Consider the following 20198-nt stretch of genomic DNA (forward strand, 5'->3'; position numbering starts at 1 on the left):
GCCAAGTTGACTTCGAGCTTTTCAGTAAGGTTGCTGCCAGAGTCTTGTTCTGAGCCCATTTGATGTAGGAGGAAGTTTGACCTTAGATTAGCATGCAGTTGGCAGTGTGCTAGGCTAAGTATAATCTATTTGACATGTAATGTTTGCACACACTGTTACACCCTGTTAAAAGTTCAGCAGTGTTTTATGATCTCTTCCTTTCTGTCTCTGTTTTAGAAGTAACAGTTGCTTTGGGGTTTGATCATGGTCTCTTCAGAGATTTAGGTTTTTCTCAAACTTAAACACGTTCAGAAATTTTTGTAAGGATTACACCAACCTGTAACTTCCTCCGTTCTTTATCCAGTAGTTGTGAGCTTTTTACCTTGGGGGTATGAGTACTTTTAAAGCTGGAGTGAAATGAATGCTGTGTTGCTTGCTTGAAACATTCACTCTAATGTACGTTAGCTTTTTCATGTGTCTCAGTCCTATGTTCTCCTGTTTTGTGGCTGTGTCAGAGATGCTGATTTTACAGTGCTAGTGCTCTGTCCTTGCTCAGCTTTTCTGTTTTTCATTAACATCGGTGATTCTGGTAGTAACTGAGCCTTCTGCCTATTGCTATAGGTCTTGTTGCTTTCCTCATCTACGCTTTTTTTCTCCAAATGTTTTACTCAAAGTTCTTTTGACTAGCTGTTCCCTGTTTCTTTTTTCTGTTGAAAAAGTGTTCATATTAAAAAAAAAAAAACCAACAACAAAACCAACCAAACTAAAAAAAAGACAGTAATCAAAAAGCACAGAGAAGTCCAATGTCTCTACCAGAAACCTGATTTAAAAAAAAAAAACAACAAAAACCACTATAACTAGCATTCACCCTTTGAGACAGCATGAAACGGTTAGGTACTGAGACCCTGTTTTTTCTTCCCTTCTTCCTCCTCTTTCAGTTGCTAGCATCAGTAAGTGAAAGGAGCGTGCACTAAGCTCATTCAAGCTTGGTGCAATACCATCTACAAATTCATTGGTATTCTAGATTGTTAAACTATGGTAACTGAATTCATAGTAATTCTCAAGTCGGTGATGGAGGTTGGAAGAGCAGGAAAAGCACTTTTTTTGGTAGTTATTTAGATGTGTTGGAAAGAGATTGCATGATCTGCTGTTTTTTTGATTTGACATGTTATACAAAGGCATTATTTGAGTCGTAGAGTGTGTGTAAACTCTTGCATATACTTGCCCAGCATTTGCCAGGATATGATGAAATTATCACAGTTCTATGTGACCACCTTTCTAGTGAGCGATGTATGTTGGATTAGTATTGCTGTCTTTGCAGACATGCAAATTTTGTGTTGATTTTTACTACTTCTCTATAAACCTTCCAATCTCCATGACAAGAAAATTCACAACGAATCATGATTTATTCAGAAATTATGTTAATCTCGTATTGATTGCAAATTGTGATTGCTTGTGAGCAAAAATTGTCTGGATAATAGTACGGTAGATGGGATCAAGACAAGAGTATTTAAGAGGTAGAAACATAACTGAATTAATTATGATTTAGAATCAAATAGCGGTTGGCTTTGTTTTGAACTCTCCAATAAGTATTATTAGGTGGAAAGAAAAGTGTGCTGTAGTGAACTATATAACGCTAATTTAAAAAAAAAGCAACTGTTAAGCTGTTGCACTTGATATGGATTGTTTCAATACTTTTGTGTACTTGTTTTTTTGAAACCTGATTTAGTCGGATTACTGTGAGGGAGTGAGAAAGTAATAGTTCAAGTTTTGAAAAAACATTCAAAGGTATTCTAATTAGTCTTAAGCAAAGTGTCCAGTGTCTTGGCTTCTAACTCCCATGCATTTTTCAGCCTGTGGGGTAGTTCCAATGGATATAGCTGTGGATATATGTAGATATACGGATAATGCAACTGCTGAAGAAATGAGTGAATTATTCTGGTGGATATGCTGGTTTTGGCTGAGAAGGGGTTAATTCTCTTCACTGTAATGGTCGGGTACTTTTACAGCTTCCCGTGCTCTGCTGTGTCGGTGGGAGGCTGGGAGGGGCGGGGCTGTGTCCAGGGCGGCTGACCCCGACTGGCCAATAGGATGTTCATTCCATACCATGTGACACCATGACCAGTATATTAAGGGGGGCCAGTTTGTGGCTCTGGGAAGGCGCGGCGTCAGGTCGGCGGGCGGTGAGCGGCTGCGTCGTGGGCGGTTTCTTTCAGCGGTCCCTCCCCCTCTCCCCCCCCCCCCCCCCCCCCCGGGGTTTTGTGCCTCTCGTTGTTCTCCTTTACATTGTGTTTCTGTTGTTGTTTCTTTTAATTTTAATTAAATTAATTAAATCAAATTAAATTAATTGCTGACATCATTGCAAGGCCACTCTCCATAATCTTTGAGAAGTCATGGAGAACGGGGGATGTCCCAGAGGACTGGAGGATGACAGATGTTACTCCTATCTACAAGAAAGGCTTGAGGGAGGATCCAGGTAACTATAGGCCCATCAGCCTTACTTCAGTCCCTGGGAAAGTTATGGAACGAATCCTCCTGGGGGCCCTCACAAGTCAAATGAAGCACGTGATTGGGAAAAGCCAGCATGGCTTCACTAGAGGCACATAGTGCTTGACAAACCTGGTGGCCTTCTATGACAAAGTAACTTGCCTGCTTGACATGGGGCGGGCAGTGGATATTGTCTACCTGGACTTCTCCGAGGCCTTTGATATGGTCCCCCACATCCTCCTCCTGAAGAAATTAATGCATTATGGTCTGTGCAGTGGGTGGGGAACTGGCTGACAGGCTGCACCCAAAGGGTGGTGATAAATAGCTCCTTTTCCAAGTGGCAACCTGTCACTAGTGGAGTCCCCCAGGGATCGATATTGGGCCCAATGTTATTCGATATCTTCATAAGCGATCTGGATACCGGCATCAAGTGTAGCCTGATGAAGTTTGCTGACGACACAAAGTCGAGTGGGGAAGTAGACACTCCAGAAGGGAGAGCTGCTCTGCAGGGAGATCTGGATAGGCTGGAAGAGTGGGCCAGCAAGAACCTTATGAGGTTCAGCAAGGAGAATTGTACGGTCATGCACCTGGGAAAACATAATCCGTGAGTGCAGCACAGATTGGGATCCACCTGGCTGGAGAGCAGCTCTGTGGAAAGGGACCTGGGGGTCCTGGTGGACAGAAAGCTCAACATGAGCGAACAGTGTGCTGCTGCAGCCAAGAAGGCCAACAGGATGCTGGGTTGCATTGAAAAGGGCATCACCAGCAGAGAGAAAGAAGTCATCATCCCACTTTACTCAGCGCTCGTCAGGCCACACCTGGAGTACTGTGCACAGTTCTGGTCCCCTCTATACAAAAAGGATGTGGACAGGCTGGAAGGGGTCCAGAGAAGGGCCACCAAGATGATCAGAGGACTGGGAAGCCTGCCATACGAGGATAGGCTGGGAGAGCTGGGTTTGTTCAGCCTTGAGAAAAGGAGGCTTAGAAGGGATCTCATCACCATGTACCAGTACTTAAGGGGGAGCTACAAAGAAGATGGAGACTCCCTTTTTGCAAGTAGGACTCACGTGGAGAGGAGAAGGGGGAATGGACACAAGTTGCTCTTGGGGAGATTACAGTTGGACATGAGAGGGAAATTTTTCACAGTGAGGACAGTCAACCACTGGAATAATCTCCCCAGGGAAGTGGTTGACTCGCCACATTGGACACCTTTAAGGGTCGTCTGGACAGGCTGCTGGGCCATCTTGTTTAGACTGCGCTCTTCCTAGAAAGGTTGGACTAGATGATCCCTGAGGTCCCTTCCAACCTGTGATTCTGTGAAAATCATCAAGATGGATTTATTTCAGTGATTTTAATAGCTAAGTGGATTTTATTTTATTTAGTAGTTCAGCTTTCATAATGAATGAAGAAGGTTGTTTATAAAGGTCATATGAAACTAGAGCAGACCATTAGTTGCCTTCATGTCCCCTAAGGTATGTAATCAGATGGAGTATGTGTGAAGTAACTGTTCACAGCAGTATCCTTAAAGAAAATGATTAATAAGTTCCTGGGCAGCATCAGGTGATGTTCAGGAGGATAGGAGGAAAGCAACAGAAGAATCCTTATATGATTTATCATGACACTTTTATCTGGAACTTAGCAATACTGTTTCTGTACCTGAAGAAAGATTTCCTGATTTTTCTTTTGAATGGGCGGATAATATTACTTTACATAACTCATAATGTATTCTAAATTCTGCCTATGTATGTTACTTTAAAAAAAAAAAAAGAAAAAAAAAGGAAATGCAGAGTAATATTTAGACCACGGAGGGTGAACCCAAGAGGTCATATCCTAGCTGTGTCATATAATGACTAAATGACTAAATTAACAACTTAGAGAGGTTGATTACCTGCTTGGGGCGGTTGCCAAGAATGGCAGACGTAGTTCAGAATTTGAGTGGTGGCTTTGAATTAATTCAGTGAAATAAAAGCATTGAAGTGAGTGTGCTCAGAGGTTGTAAACCATGATGTAAAAGCTCAAAAATTGTCTGTCAAAACATTGTAGCATTTCAGCAGTTGAAAATAGTCTGAATATACAGAACTGTGCAAGCCTGGATTTAACAGCCCACTTGGTAGTTCAACCTATTACTATTGTTAGCACAATGTAGAATCTGTGGGTGAAATGTTTCAAATACTCAGATCTGCTGCTTTCAAAAATCAGTTTCATATAAGCTTAACTCTTCTGCAGAAAAGAAAGTATTTGTAATCTGCGTTTATTCTTTTTATCTTATAATTTACCTGTGTGCTCTTAAATTACCAGAAATCATAAAATATATTTGAAGCTGTATAAGTATATATCCCACTATAAGCAAGTTGCAGCTCCTGTGAAGGACCTAGGTTAACCTTAGAAGTGGTTCTATTCAGTTGAAGAAAACCCATCCCCCCCAACAAAACCCCACCAAACAAAAATATCTTCTGTGTCTCAGATACTCTTTTAATTATACTCCTAGCATCTGTGAACATCTTTATTACCGTCCTCCCAAGGACTCTCTTTAAAAGGTCTTGTCTCTACAACAGAAACACTTCATTTGGAGAGGAACCTAGCAAAAGGATGTTGATTCACTTCTGATTTCTACAGAAACTCATGGTACCTGTTTTCAGCTTTCTCCTGCAGTGTTCTTGCAAAGTAAGAACAAAAGCCTGGAAGGTGCCTCTTCAAAGAGTTTAGTCATTAACTGCTGTATTGGAGGCTCCTGCTCCTGAGGCTAATGACTTCTATGTTACAACTAGTTCCAGTCAAGCTCTTTGCCTCTGTTATCTAAAAGCTGTTGCAATTCTGGAACAGTGACATTCCTCCTGTAGTCCCTTGTAATTCATACTTCCTTTTGAAGATATATTCATGCAAGTTAGTTTGCAGATATGCCTTTTGATTTAAGAAGCAAACTGCAGTTGAATTGCTAATAAGCTGACTGTCCTATAAATAACTCTTAATTAGACTCAAATATTTTGGTCTCTTACATAATTCTGCTTGAGGGTACTTCCTTGCTGGGTTCTTAGCAAAATAGATGCTGTTCCTGTACAACTATAATGTGTGAACTGAGAACAGCATGATTAATACTGATGATTAAAGCATACTCTTCACAGTAGCATTTCAAACTTTTCCCTAGTTTACCTTCATTTTGCTGCTTTTCAAGTAGTTTGCTTTTCAGATTCAGTATTGCATGCTACAGATAAATGCTGTGAATATTTCCTGAGATGCCTGAAGATTTTAACTGTAAACTTGCTTATCAGAATGTGTGGTGTGCGTGGTACAGGCATTGTGGTTGAGTAGGGCTTTTCTTGGGGCAGAGGGCGTCATATAAGAGGTCTTGCATTTTAATTGTCTGTGCACATTTATAAGTGGAGTAAACAATGTTTTGTGCTTTACTGTGTGAAGTTCCTTGTATTATAACTGATGGACATAAGGATTATATGTTTTTTTGTTGCTTGTTCAAGCTTCAAGAGTTCTGACTAGCCGCCCCAGACAGCATGTGGTACCTGAGGTCGTCAGGCTACTTTTGGAATCCCCAAGCTGGTGTCTTTGTACTTATTGCCTGTTTAGAACATCAACTTCTCATCCATTGGTTTACTACCCTTTTCTTCATCTTTGAGCTAATTAGAGAGAAATTTGTGATCCACCCCCTACCTGCCTTCTGGTCACCAGAAGAGTGCATACTGCTTCCTTCTATACTGATAAGACAGAACTTCCAGCCCAGTCTCTACAAGTGTGATATTTGCACATCAGTGGTAGTTGTCCCTGAAGCACCTATCTGCACTTTTCTCAGTGGAATGGCAAAGCAGCTGACCAATGATGACATCTTCAGTGTCTTGCCCATCAACGAGTTGATGATGAAGGCCTTGCTATGACATACCAGGCCTATGTTTCAGGCATACAACCCATAGATGATCATTCAGCTCCTAACAAATGTTCTGATAGAGAATCAGCCTAGTGTTCTAGGAAAGCATATTAGTAGCACCCCTTAAGCACCTTTAGGACCGTTGCAGTATAAATGAGTTATAACTGACAGCAGTGGAGCACTAAAGAGAGGGCAATCTTCCTGGGAAAGGAGGAGTGTGTAACCTTTTACATAAGCACATAAGATGCCAACAGTAGTAAAGAACAACTTGTTTAAGTGCCATTATGAGTTTGTAGTAAAATGTGTGTTGTTACCCTCCATGCCTGTGCAATCACCTGCCCACTTGCCTGCGTTGTGGTTCCATCATACTTGATTTTGAAGGATGATGCTTTCATTTGCATTCATAATTTTGGAAATACCAAACATAGCTATTGGTACAACTAGGCTTGTGTTTTTGAGTGCCTATTGCTTAAGGAGGTCTTACCAGGTACCAATTCACTAAACAAGTATTTGTTATATTGCAGTAGAATTAGATGTTCAACCATCATGAAAAACAGAAAATGTAATATGTCCTGTTTTGCTGGTGCCCTCTGCCAGCAGGTGGGTGGTGGGAGTACTGAAAAGAATAGAGAACTTTTGTCCCACTGGTTTTTCTTACAAAGTTAATCTAGTATAAAAATATGTAGCTTTGCCTATAGTAGCATGTACTCATGCAGGCATTTAGACTGCGACAGTCTCATGACCTAGATTTGCGTTCGCTCAAGCCTGAATGAACCAGTTAACGAACCAGGGAGACAGATCTCTACTAAATCATAGCAGAGCTTTCCTTTTAACCATAGCACTGGCGGTGGCAACTTTCCTTTATCTGCATGGGTGTAGTCCATATTTGACAGTGTCAGTGTTAGCTGTTCCACAGTTGCCTAGTTTAGAAATGCAGATATTTTTGGACTGTGTTTTACTTCAAACGCTCTGTTGGCAAGGGTGTGAAATGGAAGGCAGAGAAGTGTTCATATCCTCATAGCATTAAGCTGAGATTTTGCATTCTATGTTTGCTTGGCAGTGTAGTTAAAAAAATACAGATAATGTTGGGGCCCCATCAGCTGCCATACACGACAGATATTAGGGTAGGAATAGTACAAATTAAGCCAGGTGGGTATGTGAATAATCAGGGATGTCAGTGTTGAATGATCATGGAGGTTAGTGTTTACTAACTGGGCTCCCCTCTAAATCTCATTTCTCCCATGCATCCAGTAAGCCATTCTTCTGCTGTTCTATTGTATGCTTTTAGCTTGATGATCGTTGATTCCTGTTGGAATAATATAATGCAAACTTCTTTCCTCGTCAATATTCAGAGACATAGCCTTTTAACCCGGGTTACATGTCACTTGAGAGTCCTTGTAAAATGCTTCTCGAGATTACTCTGCTCCCCCTTGCCTTAGTCAATCTCTTCGTACAGCAGCTGGTGAGGTAGTTGTAACGTAAGTGCCACCTTCCTAGTCTAGCAGAGCTGGGCTCTCAGGTACAATTTAAGTTTTTTGGGAATCTTTTGTGGAATTTCTGTAATTGTCATTTTATTATGCTGGTTAAGCTAAGCAAGATGTTGTTGGACAGACATGTACTGTACGTTATCTGAGATGTACATCCATAGTATTGATTTGACCTGTAAACTTCTAAAGTAGCACAGAATTGGATCCCGCACTGATTCAGCAGTCACTTAATGAGCCCGATGAAAATCATATAAGCTTTCTAACTAGGGCGAGTCTGAACTTGATCAGTACGGGTGTCATCCATCTTAATGCTTTTAACTTGGATTCACCAGCAGCAGACAACTCATTATTATGTACTGCTATAGAAGTCTTTTTAGGAGCTGGTTGGGAAAGTAATTTGTTGGAGTAGCAGAGAAGTTTACCAACAACTAAAGGATTCTCAAATTCCTTAGTGGTACCATTTGGTTTCCTGTAGATTCTTCTCATGTTCAGAAAGACTGAGAAGTTTCTTGCTAGAGCAGATGCTTCCAGCTTGGGTTCTAGTACCCCTCCTTGCTTCCAGCTTGGGTTCTAGTACCCCTCCTTGCAGTGCCTGGTGAGGTACCTCTTGAACAAAATCCTGTGAGGTACCTCCCTGAAGCATGGAATAAGTTGAACATACTCACCTTGACTTCTGGAGTCACTGGAAAGAAACTTTCTCCAAGCAAGTTTTGATATGTTAGAACTTCATTTGCTCTAGAAATATTTTCCCCAGGAGAGAAATAATGTAGAGTTTTTCCTGAAATATGCTTGAGAATGACTGGGTAGGCTGCTCCTTAGGGTCCCAAACACTTCCATGAGCTCTTTTTGTGCACAAGCTAAGAAGAAGGTGTGCATACTGTACAAAGAAGGAAGAAATTATGGAGAAAAGGGACTATAGCTACCTGTTCCACCTCTTGTTATTGTTAACAGAAAACACTTTGGCCATGGAGTAGCACAAACAAATTAGTGAAGATACATCAGCAGTGCACATCTAGTACTGTGCTGAAAGCGATTTGGGAAACCTTTGGTGTATCATCGTGAGTTAAAAAAAAATTCTCCAACTTCATCGCTGTTAAAAGCCAACTATTTAGAATATTTTAGTGCTATCCCATACTGCAAGTAACTGTGGCTGACATTTCTAGGAAATCTGTATTTTTTTCATTGTATTTTGATGCTGTGTTGCTTATCTAATTGGTAGGCAGAGTGAGCCAGCAACTACAGTAAGTGTTGTAAAACATTAGGTCTGGTCATCCAGATTTATTAGCAATGTATTGACGTAATATGGTAGCTAGAATTAGACAACGCATTTTCTGTAAACTACTTTTTAGTAGTTTTCATGCAAACTATTCCAGTAAGTACAAAGGACCTGCATGTTTGTCAGGATGTGCCAATCCTTGACATGCTGCTTTATCCACGTTCAGGAACATTTTTAGGAAGAGGGGGAGTTACTGTTGGTGCTAGTTGGTGCCAGTCATCTATTGGGAGGGGAGATATAGAGCACCTGGGGGGAATCTGGAAGATATACATTTCTTGTCCCACTAGTTTGGTTTCCTGTAGTTCATAGTTGTGGAAGGGAGATTGCAGTACGGGCCTGACTAAAGAGCACCTGTAACCATGCAGCATTTATACATACTTAAAATTGGGTACCCCTTAATCCTATTACAGCACTGGTTTGGCATCATTGAACTGTGGGGTTAATTTTCACCAATTTAGTTAAAGTTCCAGTTGATGTTTTCTGGTTTTATTATTTACTGATTTCACACTATAATATAGTTACTCCAACAGCTGTAGCGTATTGTTATTGCTTTAATTCAAATGCTAGGTAGGTTGGCTTTGCCATGTGTTACAGAATGCTGTGCTTCTGCTGAAAAGAGAACTGGGCCACGAATCACTCTTGAATGTTTGTCTGAAAAGTAGATTTCCTGCTGGCTCTGTAGTTATATTGATGTCCCTCAACAGGAGACAGCCAAGCTATAGGACTAAGTTGGAGAGTAAATCCATGCAAAAGCTATTTACTTCTTACTGTGGTAGCACAGCGTGTAGAAATTACCGTTAGGACTGACAAAGGAAGAGGTGCAGTATGATATGAGGAAATGAGTGTGTAACTCAGCTCTGGGCATACTGCTAGGTGTTGGATAGTTCTGGTTTGCTCCTCTCGAATGACACCAGGAGGAAAAACAATTTTAAATTAATTTCCAATGGAAAATAAGGGCAGGTATGCTTTGACATCGACTTTCTTCCTGTTACTTTGGGGGCATGTCTCAAACAAATAAATATTAAAGGTTTTTTTTGATTTGTTATTTTGTGACTTGCTGTCCATAGTTACCTTTGTTTTCTGGCTTATTTTGTATCAAAAAATTGATACAAAAGCATTTTACAAATTTGTTTCAGGGAAAATAGGATGTTCAGATCTATATAGCTACTTCAGCAAAGAAGAAGAGATGAAGAGATGTTTATTTTTGGAAATATTGGTCCCTAGAATTTCAGAAAATTTCTTCTAATGCAGAGATTGTCAAAGAAAAATCTTTAACTGTTCTCTGAGTAAGTATCTGCTTCTAAAGCCACACCTGTAACAGCATCCTAGCTCTAGCTTTTGTGAGAATGTGTCTATGCAGGGAGTTTGTTGGAAGGATACAGTAACTTCAGCTAAGAATTGAAGTAAGGCTGTGCAAATGGAAGTGCAGGTGCCTGCTGCAAGCTTTATCCCACCCAGTGACCAGAGGCTATGGTGACCCAGCTGGGATAGTGACCATTCCTTACCTTACTCCTGCTCCTCTGCTGGAGAGTACTGCTGCCTTGGATGTTCTGGCAAATCGTGTATAATCACTCCATAACCCAGTTCTGTCAAAAAGTAAGGGAAAGATTCTTCACAAATGCACAAAGGCCACTGCCCACCCCCTCACCCCCCACCCCCCACCCTGCCAAAAAAAGCGTCAGAATTGGTTGAGAATGGTGATTATGCACACAGAAACATTGACAGCTGTGAGAGGAACTGTTAACTTGTGGAGCTGAAGGGGTGCTGGTTGCTGCCGTGGTTACACCATAGCTCAAGTGCAGGCAGAATGGCAGATGTTCATCCAGCTTGAAGTTACTTTAAAGAACCTTAATATTGCCTCATTCTTATGTCTTATTTTTTAGCACTTGATAGTATCTTGGGGTTTATATATTTGAAATATTTTTCCTTGTTTGCTTTGTTTTTAAGGTATCTCTGTGAGCACACAGAAGCCTGCGCATTTTGATTCAACCACTGGTTCTAATCTTGTTTTGTTGGGATTTCCCAGAACCTGAGCACTGTGATGGTTCAACTTGAGGCCTTGATGTACACATTCAAGATACCTAAATGCAGGCACCTGGTTCTCTCACTGATGATCTGTGTTTTTTTTAATAAAAGCTCAGAGCTGCTGCTACCTCTCCCAGACCTGTCAGATGCATAATTTATTACTTCAGTCTCCAGCCTTGCAAGCACAGATCAGTCATAGTCTGATTTAGAAATCACCTACTTCATTACTCACAGAGCATTAGACTTAATACCAGGCAAACCATTCCTTCCAAAATCTTCTTAATTTCCAGGAACCCTTTGACTTTTGGTCAGCCATTCCAGAGGCTGAGTGACGTTGGGGAGCAGCAACAGTCCATTATCTGCACAGAGAAGTATTTAAAAGTGATGTGAATCAATGTATAGAACATAGTAAAGGGAACACAGAAGACATTTTCCCCTTTTTTTTCTCTGTGATTTCAGCTTTTTTTCTTGACCAAGTTCTTATTTCTTTTGAGAAAAAAACAGCTGTCCTATTTTGGCTGTTACCCAGGAGATGGAAACTGTCTGTCCTAGTTACTACTGAAAGCCAAGTGGGGATGTTTAAGGCCTGAGGGTAATTTGGAAGAGGCAGGTGTAAACCTTTCTCTGAAGTTTGAGAACACAGTGTTGGAGGAAGCTGATAACTCATAGGCTCTTTTCATAAGCTCTTTTTTGAACGAAGCATCCTTTGAGGTCTCTGAAATCCAAAGCACTGAGTTGAAGGAGACCAGACCACTGATGTATTTAGGTCCTTCCTTCTTTAAAGAGTTGAATTTGACCCTGAAAAAAAGGAGGAGCATTGGAAGGACACAGTAACAGGTTCCCAACTTGTAGAATTGTGTTAAAAATGATGAGGATCAATTTGCCATGTCAGTTTATGTAAGGCAGGGCAAAAAGGTTCTTTGGCAGAGTGGAATACCTAGGTTGAAAAACTGGGTGGGTAGCGGGGGACCACCCAAAATGTAGAAGTAGGAAAAAGAAAAATGGAGCAGCTTCCCTGTGGATGTTGTGGACTCCATTTCAATGGAGCTTTGTCAGAATGGATTAGATGAGCATCTGTCAGGGACAGCCTTGGGAGGAATGATTTTGCAATGCAAGGGACTAGGCTAGGCTGCCTCTTGAGGTTCCTTCCGACACACATGTTTTTTTGTTTCTGTGGTGCACAATGACAAAGTGAAAATATTAACAAGCGGAGAAACTACTTAATGTATTTTAAAATAACTTTTTAAATCTAAATTTTAAGAAATGGGGCCTTTGCTTCTTTTTCAACTTATCGAGGGTGTGACACAATGCTGTACTGGCTAAACTGCTTTCTAACTCTGACCTGCTCTGTTCTGGATCTCACAGGTGAGATCAAATTTTATCTGAATTCTCTGGTTTGCTAAATTTATGCTAACCTATTAAAAGCAACAGTACAAACTGCAAAATCACAATAACTTTACCAGAATATTTCAATTTATTTTTCATTTTTCCAGTTAAAGTTTCATGGTTAGTCTTCACCATTTGTTTTTAATTTGACACTTTTTCTTCATTCCTTGATGTGAGTTAGTGCCCTTTTTAAAAATCCATTTTTGAGTGTTACATATAAAAGGGTTACTAAAAGATTAATTAGATTTTTCTGATTGCAGTGACTGTGTCCATTTTCATGCCATAACCTTGTGACCCTTCGCCTTAAAAGAAAACCTTATTTTCTGAAATGGTAAAAAATTCAGCTATAAATAGGAAGTATAGTGTTCCATCACTGTAACTTACACGAGACCCACTACTGTCAGTGCTGGTGCTACAGGATTTCTATGGCATGAAACTTTCAAGACAGGTGCTAATTTCTGACTATTCAGTCACTTGCCTAGTATTCTGTACCAAAAAGCAGTCAATCGTATCATTACACACAAAGATCTTTCAGGTGGATCCTATTTTCTACCTTAGAAGAAGTTTAGTTCAGTCTTTCAGAAGGTGTTGCAATGTGCTCATGCAACTGTATTGTATTCACTTTGCTTTAATGTCACAAAATACAGATTCAGTCATCTGTATTACTCCTTTATATGTTAGCAGAAAAGAGGAGACCTCTTTTAATGCCTCTACTCAATTATTAAAAAGATGATGTATGTGCTTACACCTTTTTCTGAATGACTGGTTTCCTTTAACCAAAGTCATTCATACCAGAAGTTGACTGTAGCTTGTTCATGGGAATGTTGATAGGAAAAGGCCAGTATCTATTTTGCCTCTTAAAAGACAAGATAATCAGATGAACTCTGAAGATGTGATGTGTGTGGCTTGCAATTCTTACCCTCAGGTGCAATGGAAAGCTACGAGGAAAGGAAGGCTTTTTCTAGAACTTACCTATTCACTGGTGTCACTTTATATCATTTTGTCTTTTTAAGAGGAGTAGGAAATAGTGGGGAGAGAGAGTTTGGAGGCTTGCATTGTAATGGCCCTGCTCTGACGCACTGACCAGACAGAGGAGCAAGCAGGAATTGTGGCTCGCCTTACCACACCGTAAGCTGACAGCCAGGTTTCAGAGGTCACCTGCAAATTAGAACTGCCTTCCAAGCTGATTTGTCTCTTTTCCTGCTGTTCCATGTGCCACCTTTATTTTTTTCTTTTTCTTAATTAGTGCACATAAGCACACATGAACATAATTATTCTTTCTGGGACCATCCTGGATGGTGAAAAACTGTTCCAATCTGTGTTTTCCTGGGATATTTTTGTTTTTGTAATGCTCTGAGGTTTGCTTATGTGTAAATGATAAAGTGCTAAACTGAACCCAATTATGGTGAATCTCTGTGCAGAGATTTATTTTTTTGTCTTGTGTTTATTTTGTGCTGCTGCTATACTGAATCACAGAATGGTAGGGGTTGGAAGGGACCTCTGGAGATCACCTTGTCCAACCCCCCTGCTTGAGCAGGTACACCTAAAGCAGGGTGCACAGGACCGCGTCCAGACAGGTTTTAAATGTCTCCAGGGAAGGAGCCTCCTTCTGAAGTGTAAAGACCTTTTGGATGGGTTTTAGGAACTCGTATTTGGTAGTAGGGAGCAATCTTCATTTATTTATCAGACCTCTGCCTTGAACTATTGGTTCAAAATACAGATTGTTTTGTTAACAGACACCGATAGATTAGGAGAGCATTGAGGTGTGTACATTAATGTTTCTTGTTATTTTTTTCACTCATTCATCCCTTTTCCTTTATCAGATAGATAGTCTTGTATCTAGTATTTTGTATTGGTAGTGAGTGGTCTTGGAAGTACTAAAAAATCTGAAGTAGGATGAATTGCTTTTGAAAGGCAGATGGATGGTCTGCCATAAAAATATGGAGGAGGATGGCATCTTGGAGCCAAAGCTGCTTCTAAGTGTTACTGGTAGAGAAATTATTTGTCTGCTGTCTGTGTCTTTCAGAAGGGATGCATCGGTGCATTGTTGAAATGTAAATGGTCATTCCTCCTTATTCCTTAAAGTGACTTTGCCAAACAGTACTGTACTGAGTATCTGGGCTGTAAAACATGCACAAGTGGGGTTTAAGCTTTTGTTTAAATATTGGAATTTGTCTTGCACAAACTATCATCGGTGGCAGTAGTCCATAGAATCTCACATCCTCCTATTTAAAATATGCATATATGAATTTATGCAGAAAGGATCTGGGGATTCTAGTAGATTCTGTATTTATGCAGAAGAGACTTCAGTTCTGAAGAGATCTTGGAGATCACTGTGGAAAGTCTAATGATGGAAGAGTGGTTTGGAGTGTTAGGACAGCAAGGGAAGACACTTCAGACAAAACCCAGACTATCTATAAAATTAAATAAAACCAAAAGCATCTGTAGCTTCTTGTTTCTGTAGACAAATGCTGTCAAGTTCAGTGAAGTTTCTGAAATAGAACTGAAATGAAAAATAGCTCATTCTTGAAGCTCTGGGTAGCTGTGCAACAGGATAAAAACATTTAGCAGATCTATGTGGAGGCTTGAGAAAAAACTACAACATGGTATATTGCACATTTTTAAATTTTCAGAAAGGAGAAGTTTTGTATTAAGAAAATTCTGCTTTCTTTTAAATAGTTGTTCTAAGCTGTTAGTTACCGGCTAATCTAAATGGTCTCATAAAAAGTTGTGGTGAGAGAAAAATAATTTTCTGTCAGTAGTAAATATGTTGGCAATATACCCAATAAGTGTATTGTTTTCCGATGCATCGTTTTGACGTACCTCAGACGAAGTATCAAACTCCAAAGTTTTTGGAAAATGAATTTCCAATATACCAAGGAAAATACATGTTTTGGATAGTTTCTAGCTTGATGATATTAATGAGACTTTTTATAGAGCTGCATTTGAATACATATAATTCTACTGAACTAACTTAATTTTTTTTAACGGAAAGTTGAATATATTAAAGCATTAAATGGAAAAATATAAGCAATAATGCCATTACTGCTTTTTCAGATACTTTAGTAGGAACTTGCAAGTGACTTGACACCATGGTAGCTCTTTCCTTGAAGATCTGTGTCCGCCAATGCAACGTAGTGAAGACAATGCAGTTTGAACCATCCACTGCAGTGTATGATGCCTGTCGAGTTATTCGTGAACGAGTGCCAGAGGCTCAAACAGGGCAAGGTGAGTTCCTATATCTGTCCTTAATGGGTTAATTGGCTGGTGGAAAATAAACCCAGACCCATGGTTTTTTTACAGTGTGTTCTTCCTCCATTTATCTTTCCAGTTGGAGGGTTTGGGTTTTTTTTTTATTTAGATCGTAAGGCTCTGAAGTGAAAGGCACAAAGCGCAGGCAGATTTTAGGTGACAGAAGGTAGCTGCACTCTTTTTCTTTTGTCTGTCCTGACAGAGGTTTTTCTAGAAAGGATATTTTTTTGTGGAACTTTGACTTTTTAAATAAATCGCTTGTTTGCCTGAAAGATTATTTTTTTCCCTGCTTGGAGAGCAATTTTTGTGATAGCACCTTTTTAAAGCAATGTTCGTGGCAATGCTTTCTAGGGAAATCTGGGCTGACTTATTTTGTGCCTCGGCAAAAGAAGGAACAACAAGAATTGCAGAAGAATGGCTGGACATCTCCAAAATGTGCAAAGGGAAATGTTTGGAAGTGGTTAATATATAAAAGCATGACCATGCTATGCATACCATATTCAGAATGCTGCTACATCAAATGTAACTGTCTCTGTACTGTTGAGCAAATTAGATGAATGCAGAATGTGAAATATGTCTTCATTTGGTCAAAAGCTCTGGTTTAAGTGTAGTCAATGTTGTCCAAAAATGCAGATTCTTCAGAATCCTTTGGTGCTGTACTGTATATAATGCCACTGGAATGTAATTCTTAAAGCAGATAGTTTACTGAGTTTTATGCACAGCTGTCAACCTTTAGAGCTGTTTTGAAAAAACCTTGTCTGAACTGCTAGAAAAACTTACCAATAGTGGACATTATTACTTATACTTCAAAATGCTTCTCCTTTGCAGGAGTACTTAGGAGGTGTATTAATACATCTCCAATTTTTCAGATAAAAGCTGTGCATTTTTACCATATTGATCTCTCAAGGCAGTTATTTTGAACAGCTGTTGAATTCAGAGAAGTTGAGCAATAAATATCTCTAAACATCATGAACCTCATAGAAAAGCCTAGTAACTCTCCTCAGGTTATACAGCTGGGCTTTTTCCTTTATACGTGATTGCAGTGAAATTAAGAACTTCAAACAACTTCATGAAGTTGAGTGATGAACAAAAATAAGGTTACTAACATATCCTTTCCCTTTCTTTGTTGCTGTTAAAATGTGCGTTTGCCTGTTAGTGCAGAAGACTCAGAGGTGCAGTACAGACTGATCAAACTACTTCATCCACAACAGAAAATACAATTTTTCTGCATTATGACTGCCAGCCACTCACATTTCACTTCTCCAACAAGCTTGCGTGCTGGCACAAAGGTGGCTGTGATGATAACACGCAAGTTGCACAGCTGCTATTTTTTTATTACTAGGATGCATCCCCCAGAAATGAGTATCAGAACGGTCTGTACTTCCTTGGTAATCCTGTGCTCTGTGCAAGGCACTTTTACATGCTTCTAAAGGTCACAACCTATTTATAGGCACAAATTCTGAAATTTTACATTAACTGATTCTGTACTGAATTAATGTCTTAAATATCTCTGTACATATGGATCACTTGACTTTTCAGTGGAATGATTAATTAATGTCAGCGGGAAAAGTTTTTCTTCTTATTCAGTTGGTTTTGGAAGGGTTCTTCCTTTGAAATTGTGTATCTGTAACTAAGTGTAAGCTCTTGTATATACTGGCATGAGTAACAATGTTTAATGTAAATGCTCTTTATGTAAATGCTCTTATATGTAAATTGCTGCTATGTGTGATGTTTAAAGATGCAACTTTGTCCAAAAATTGTAGCTATTTTTACCTGACTTTCTGATCAGAGGGTCCCAACACCTGGATGAAAGTGAGCAAGGTACTGTCCTTGCACCAAGCTGTTTTAACAGGCTGTGTGCACACAGTGGCCAGCTTGTATAAAAAAACCTGTTAGCTTAAACTGTAGAACTGCAGTTAGAGCAGGCCTATATGATGAACAGTTAGTGATCACTGTTTGTGATAGTGAAGTGTACTCTAGCAATTCTTCATGCAAATGTTTATCAAGAGAGATGCTTTGGAAGGTCCTTAAGTTGACAGTCATGGTCCTTCACTTTGTATATGTGGAGTTTAGTCTTTGAAGCCTAAGCCTGGGTTAGTTCTTCTGTGACAATGAGAGTTTTATAATTTACTTGTGATTCTGAAAGAATCAGTTGGCATGTGTTTAGCCTGCAATAGATGCAAGTTTTTCCTGAGATTGTTATTATGGATGTAATTCTAGAAGCCTTGTATTTTTTTGAATGCTTAAGCCTGAATCATCTACCAAAAAGATTCCAAAGTTTAGCATAAAAACAATATGTGAAAGGTTGAAAACAAACTATATATGTATTTTTTTAAATAGAACTACTGCTTGAAATAGTATACTATCTTTAAGCCCAAACATTTTTTGTTAGTCAATTCCAAAGCCTATGAGCATTTAAAAAAAGGTCATCTTGAAGAGAATTAATTACAAACATAATACAAATTACACAGTAGATGTGACATGTTCTTGCTTAATTAAGCTTTTCTTCAAGTCCTCTATAAAGCCTTATGTACCCTGCTTATCAGCTGCTAAGCTAAATATTTTCTGAAGCATAGAAAAAAATTTCAATCCAAGTTCATTAAGAATGGGTGGTAGCGTAATGGAAGCTTAACCCTGAAGCTGAATAACCTTGTATAAAATCTGTTGGCTTTATTAGGCTTGATGTTTTTCAATGAGTCTCTGTCTCTTCTGTTCCACAGCCTCTGACTATGGATTGTTCTTGTCAGATGAAGATCCTCGAAAAGGTATATGGCTGGAGGCTGGAAGAACGCTGGATTATTACATGCTGAGAAATGGGGTATGGTGCTAGTCTGTTGCTTCTTTCATCAAGACATTTTTAGAAAACTTGTTTCCCCAGTAGCAAGAAGAATGTTTAGCATTTGGAGCGGTAGGAGGGTCTTGAGTCTGTTCCTGAAATTGGCCCGCTTCTCTTCCTTGCTGTGCGTCAGTAGTCAGTTTTTTTCCTTCATCTGGTTGTGACTGTGAGCTACTGTGGCCGAAGGTGTCTTCACAGAATGACTAACAGAAAGATAAAAGGTTTTGTAATAAGCTTTACATTTGAGGTGACCTTGCATTATAGTGTAGGTTTCTTGTATCCTAAAGATGATGAAGTCATACTTGCTCACATTATGGCCAGCTTGCTTACAACTACAATGCATTGCTATCCTTTTTAAATTCTAAACTAGTCTTTTGCAGCACAAAGGTACTTTGGTCTGTCCTGCCCTGTCTAAGGTTTTGGTCTTGCCAGTTAGGACAAGTTCTTGAAAAATGACATTGACGGAACTAAAAGTAGTCACTTCTCAAGTTTGTTACACAAATAAGTTTGCCTGTACTATAACAAAGGAAAACTCCAGCTTGGGGGTGGGGAGGGAGTCCTGGTTTAGGCATCTAAGTTAGTGGGTTGGCTTGCAGTGGCTTCCAGAAGCATTTAGAAACAGTATTGTTTACTTCCTAGGATATATTGGAGTACAAAAAGAAACAGAGACCTCAGAAAATACGTATGTTGGATGGTTCAGTGAAAACAGTCATGGTGGATGATTCTAAAACAGTTGGTGAATTGCTGGTTACCATTTGCAGCAGGATAGGTAAGATTTTGGGACCCACATACTTAAGAATTTGTTTTTCTGCCATATTTGCATCTTGATTTTTAGGATGTTACCTGTATTATTGGCTAGAAAATGGCACATATGTTAAAAAATATTTAGGTTTGTTATCAGTTAACCTTTAGCAAACACTGTTTCAAAATCTGTTATCCGGGTTTTATGAAAGTCAGTAGAGACTTAGCTATATCCTTAAACTTCAGTATTTAGCAGTTGAAGACACAAAGTTATCTGAGAGTATAGTTATAATTTTTTTTATTGTATGTTACCTTTTACATGCACTTCCCTGCTATGTGGTAGAGAATTAGAACTAAATTTATACTTAATTTTAATGAGACAAAAGATAAATACTGTTAACATTAAAATATACCTAAACATAGGGCTCTAAGTTGTTACGATTAAGAGCTGATCACAGTACCATATAATTTGTGAAACAACCTATGGAAGCCATCCAGAGCAGCTGGTCAAAAATGTGTCATATTGGTTATAGTCTGTCTTTGTATTTATATAAAACAGACATTTTGGAAAACTAATCAATATTTAATTATAAACATGCATCCAACATGGATTAGTTTGAACCATCTTAAACCCTTGCTTAATTCTTGTTTACAATTAAAGTGGCCTTAATTTGGTTTAGATTAATTTACCTGGAAAGTAAATTAGTAAATTCAGCTAAAATTAAATTAATCCATTTCAATTTTGTTTGAGTGTTTCTGTGCTGGATTCTAATATGCTATAACTAATTTACTTGAAAAATTAGTTTAATTTATTTTCACGAATGTGGTCATATAGGTGAGCATTTAATTTGCTTT

At 39.2% G+C, this 20198-nt stretch overlaps 1 protein-coding gene across 5 annotated transcripts in view; it reads left to right on the top strand.

Annotated features, from left to right (window-relative positions):
• TLN2 (talin 2) overlaps positions 1–20198 on the top strand; it is a 229989-nt gene that overhangs the window by 93150 nt on the left and 116641 nt on the right. For all 5 annotated transcript variants that reach the window (XM_064456644.1, XM_064456649.1, XM_064456646.1 and 2 more), the window contains 3 exons: positions 15572–15742; positions 18487–18584; positions 19242–19371. In XM_064456644.1, coding sequence (XP_064312714.1) covers positions 15607–15742; positions 18487–18584; positions 19242–19371 — 364 coding nt within the window. In that variant the 5' untranslated portion in view covers positions 15572–15606. The remainder of the gene's footprint in view (positions 1–15571; positions 15743–18486; positions 18585–19241; positions 19372–20198) is intronic.

The sequence above is a fragment of the Phalacrocorax carbo genome, chromosome 7 (assembly GCF_963921805.1).
Source record: "Phalacrocorax carbo chromosome 7, bPhaCar2.1, whole genome shotgun sequence".
Taxonomy (NCBI): Eukaryota; Metazoa; Chordata; class Aves; order Suliformes; family Phalacrocoracidae; genus Phalacrocorax; species Phalacrocorax carbo.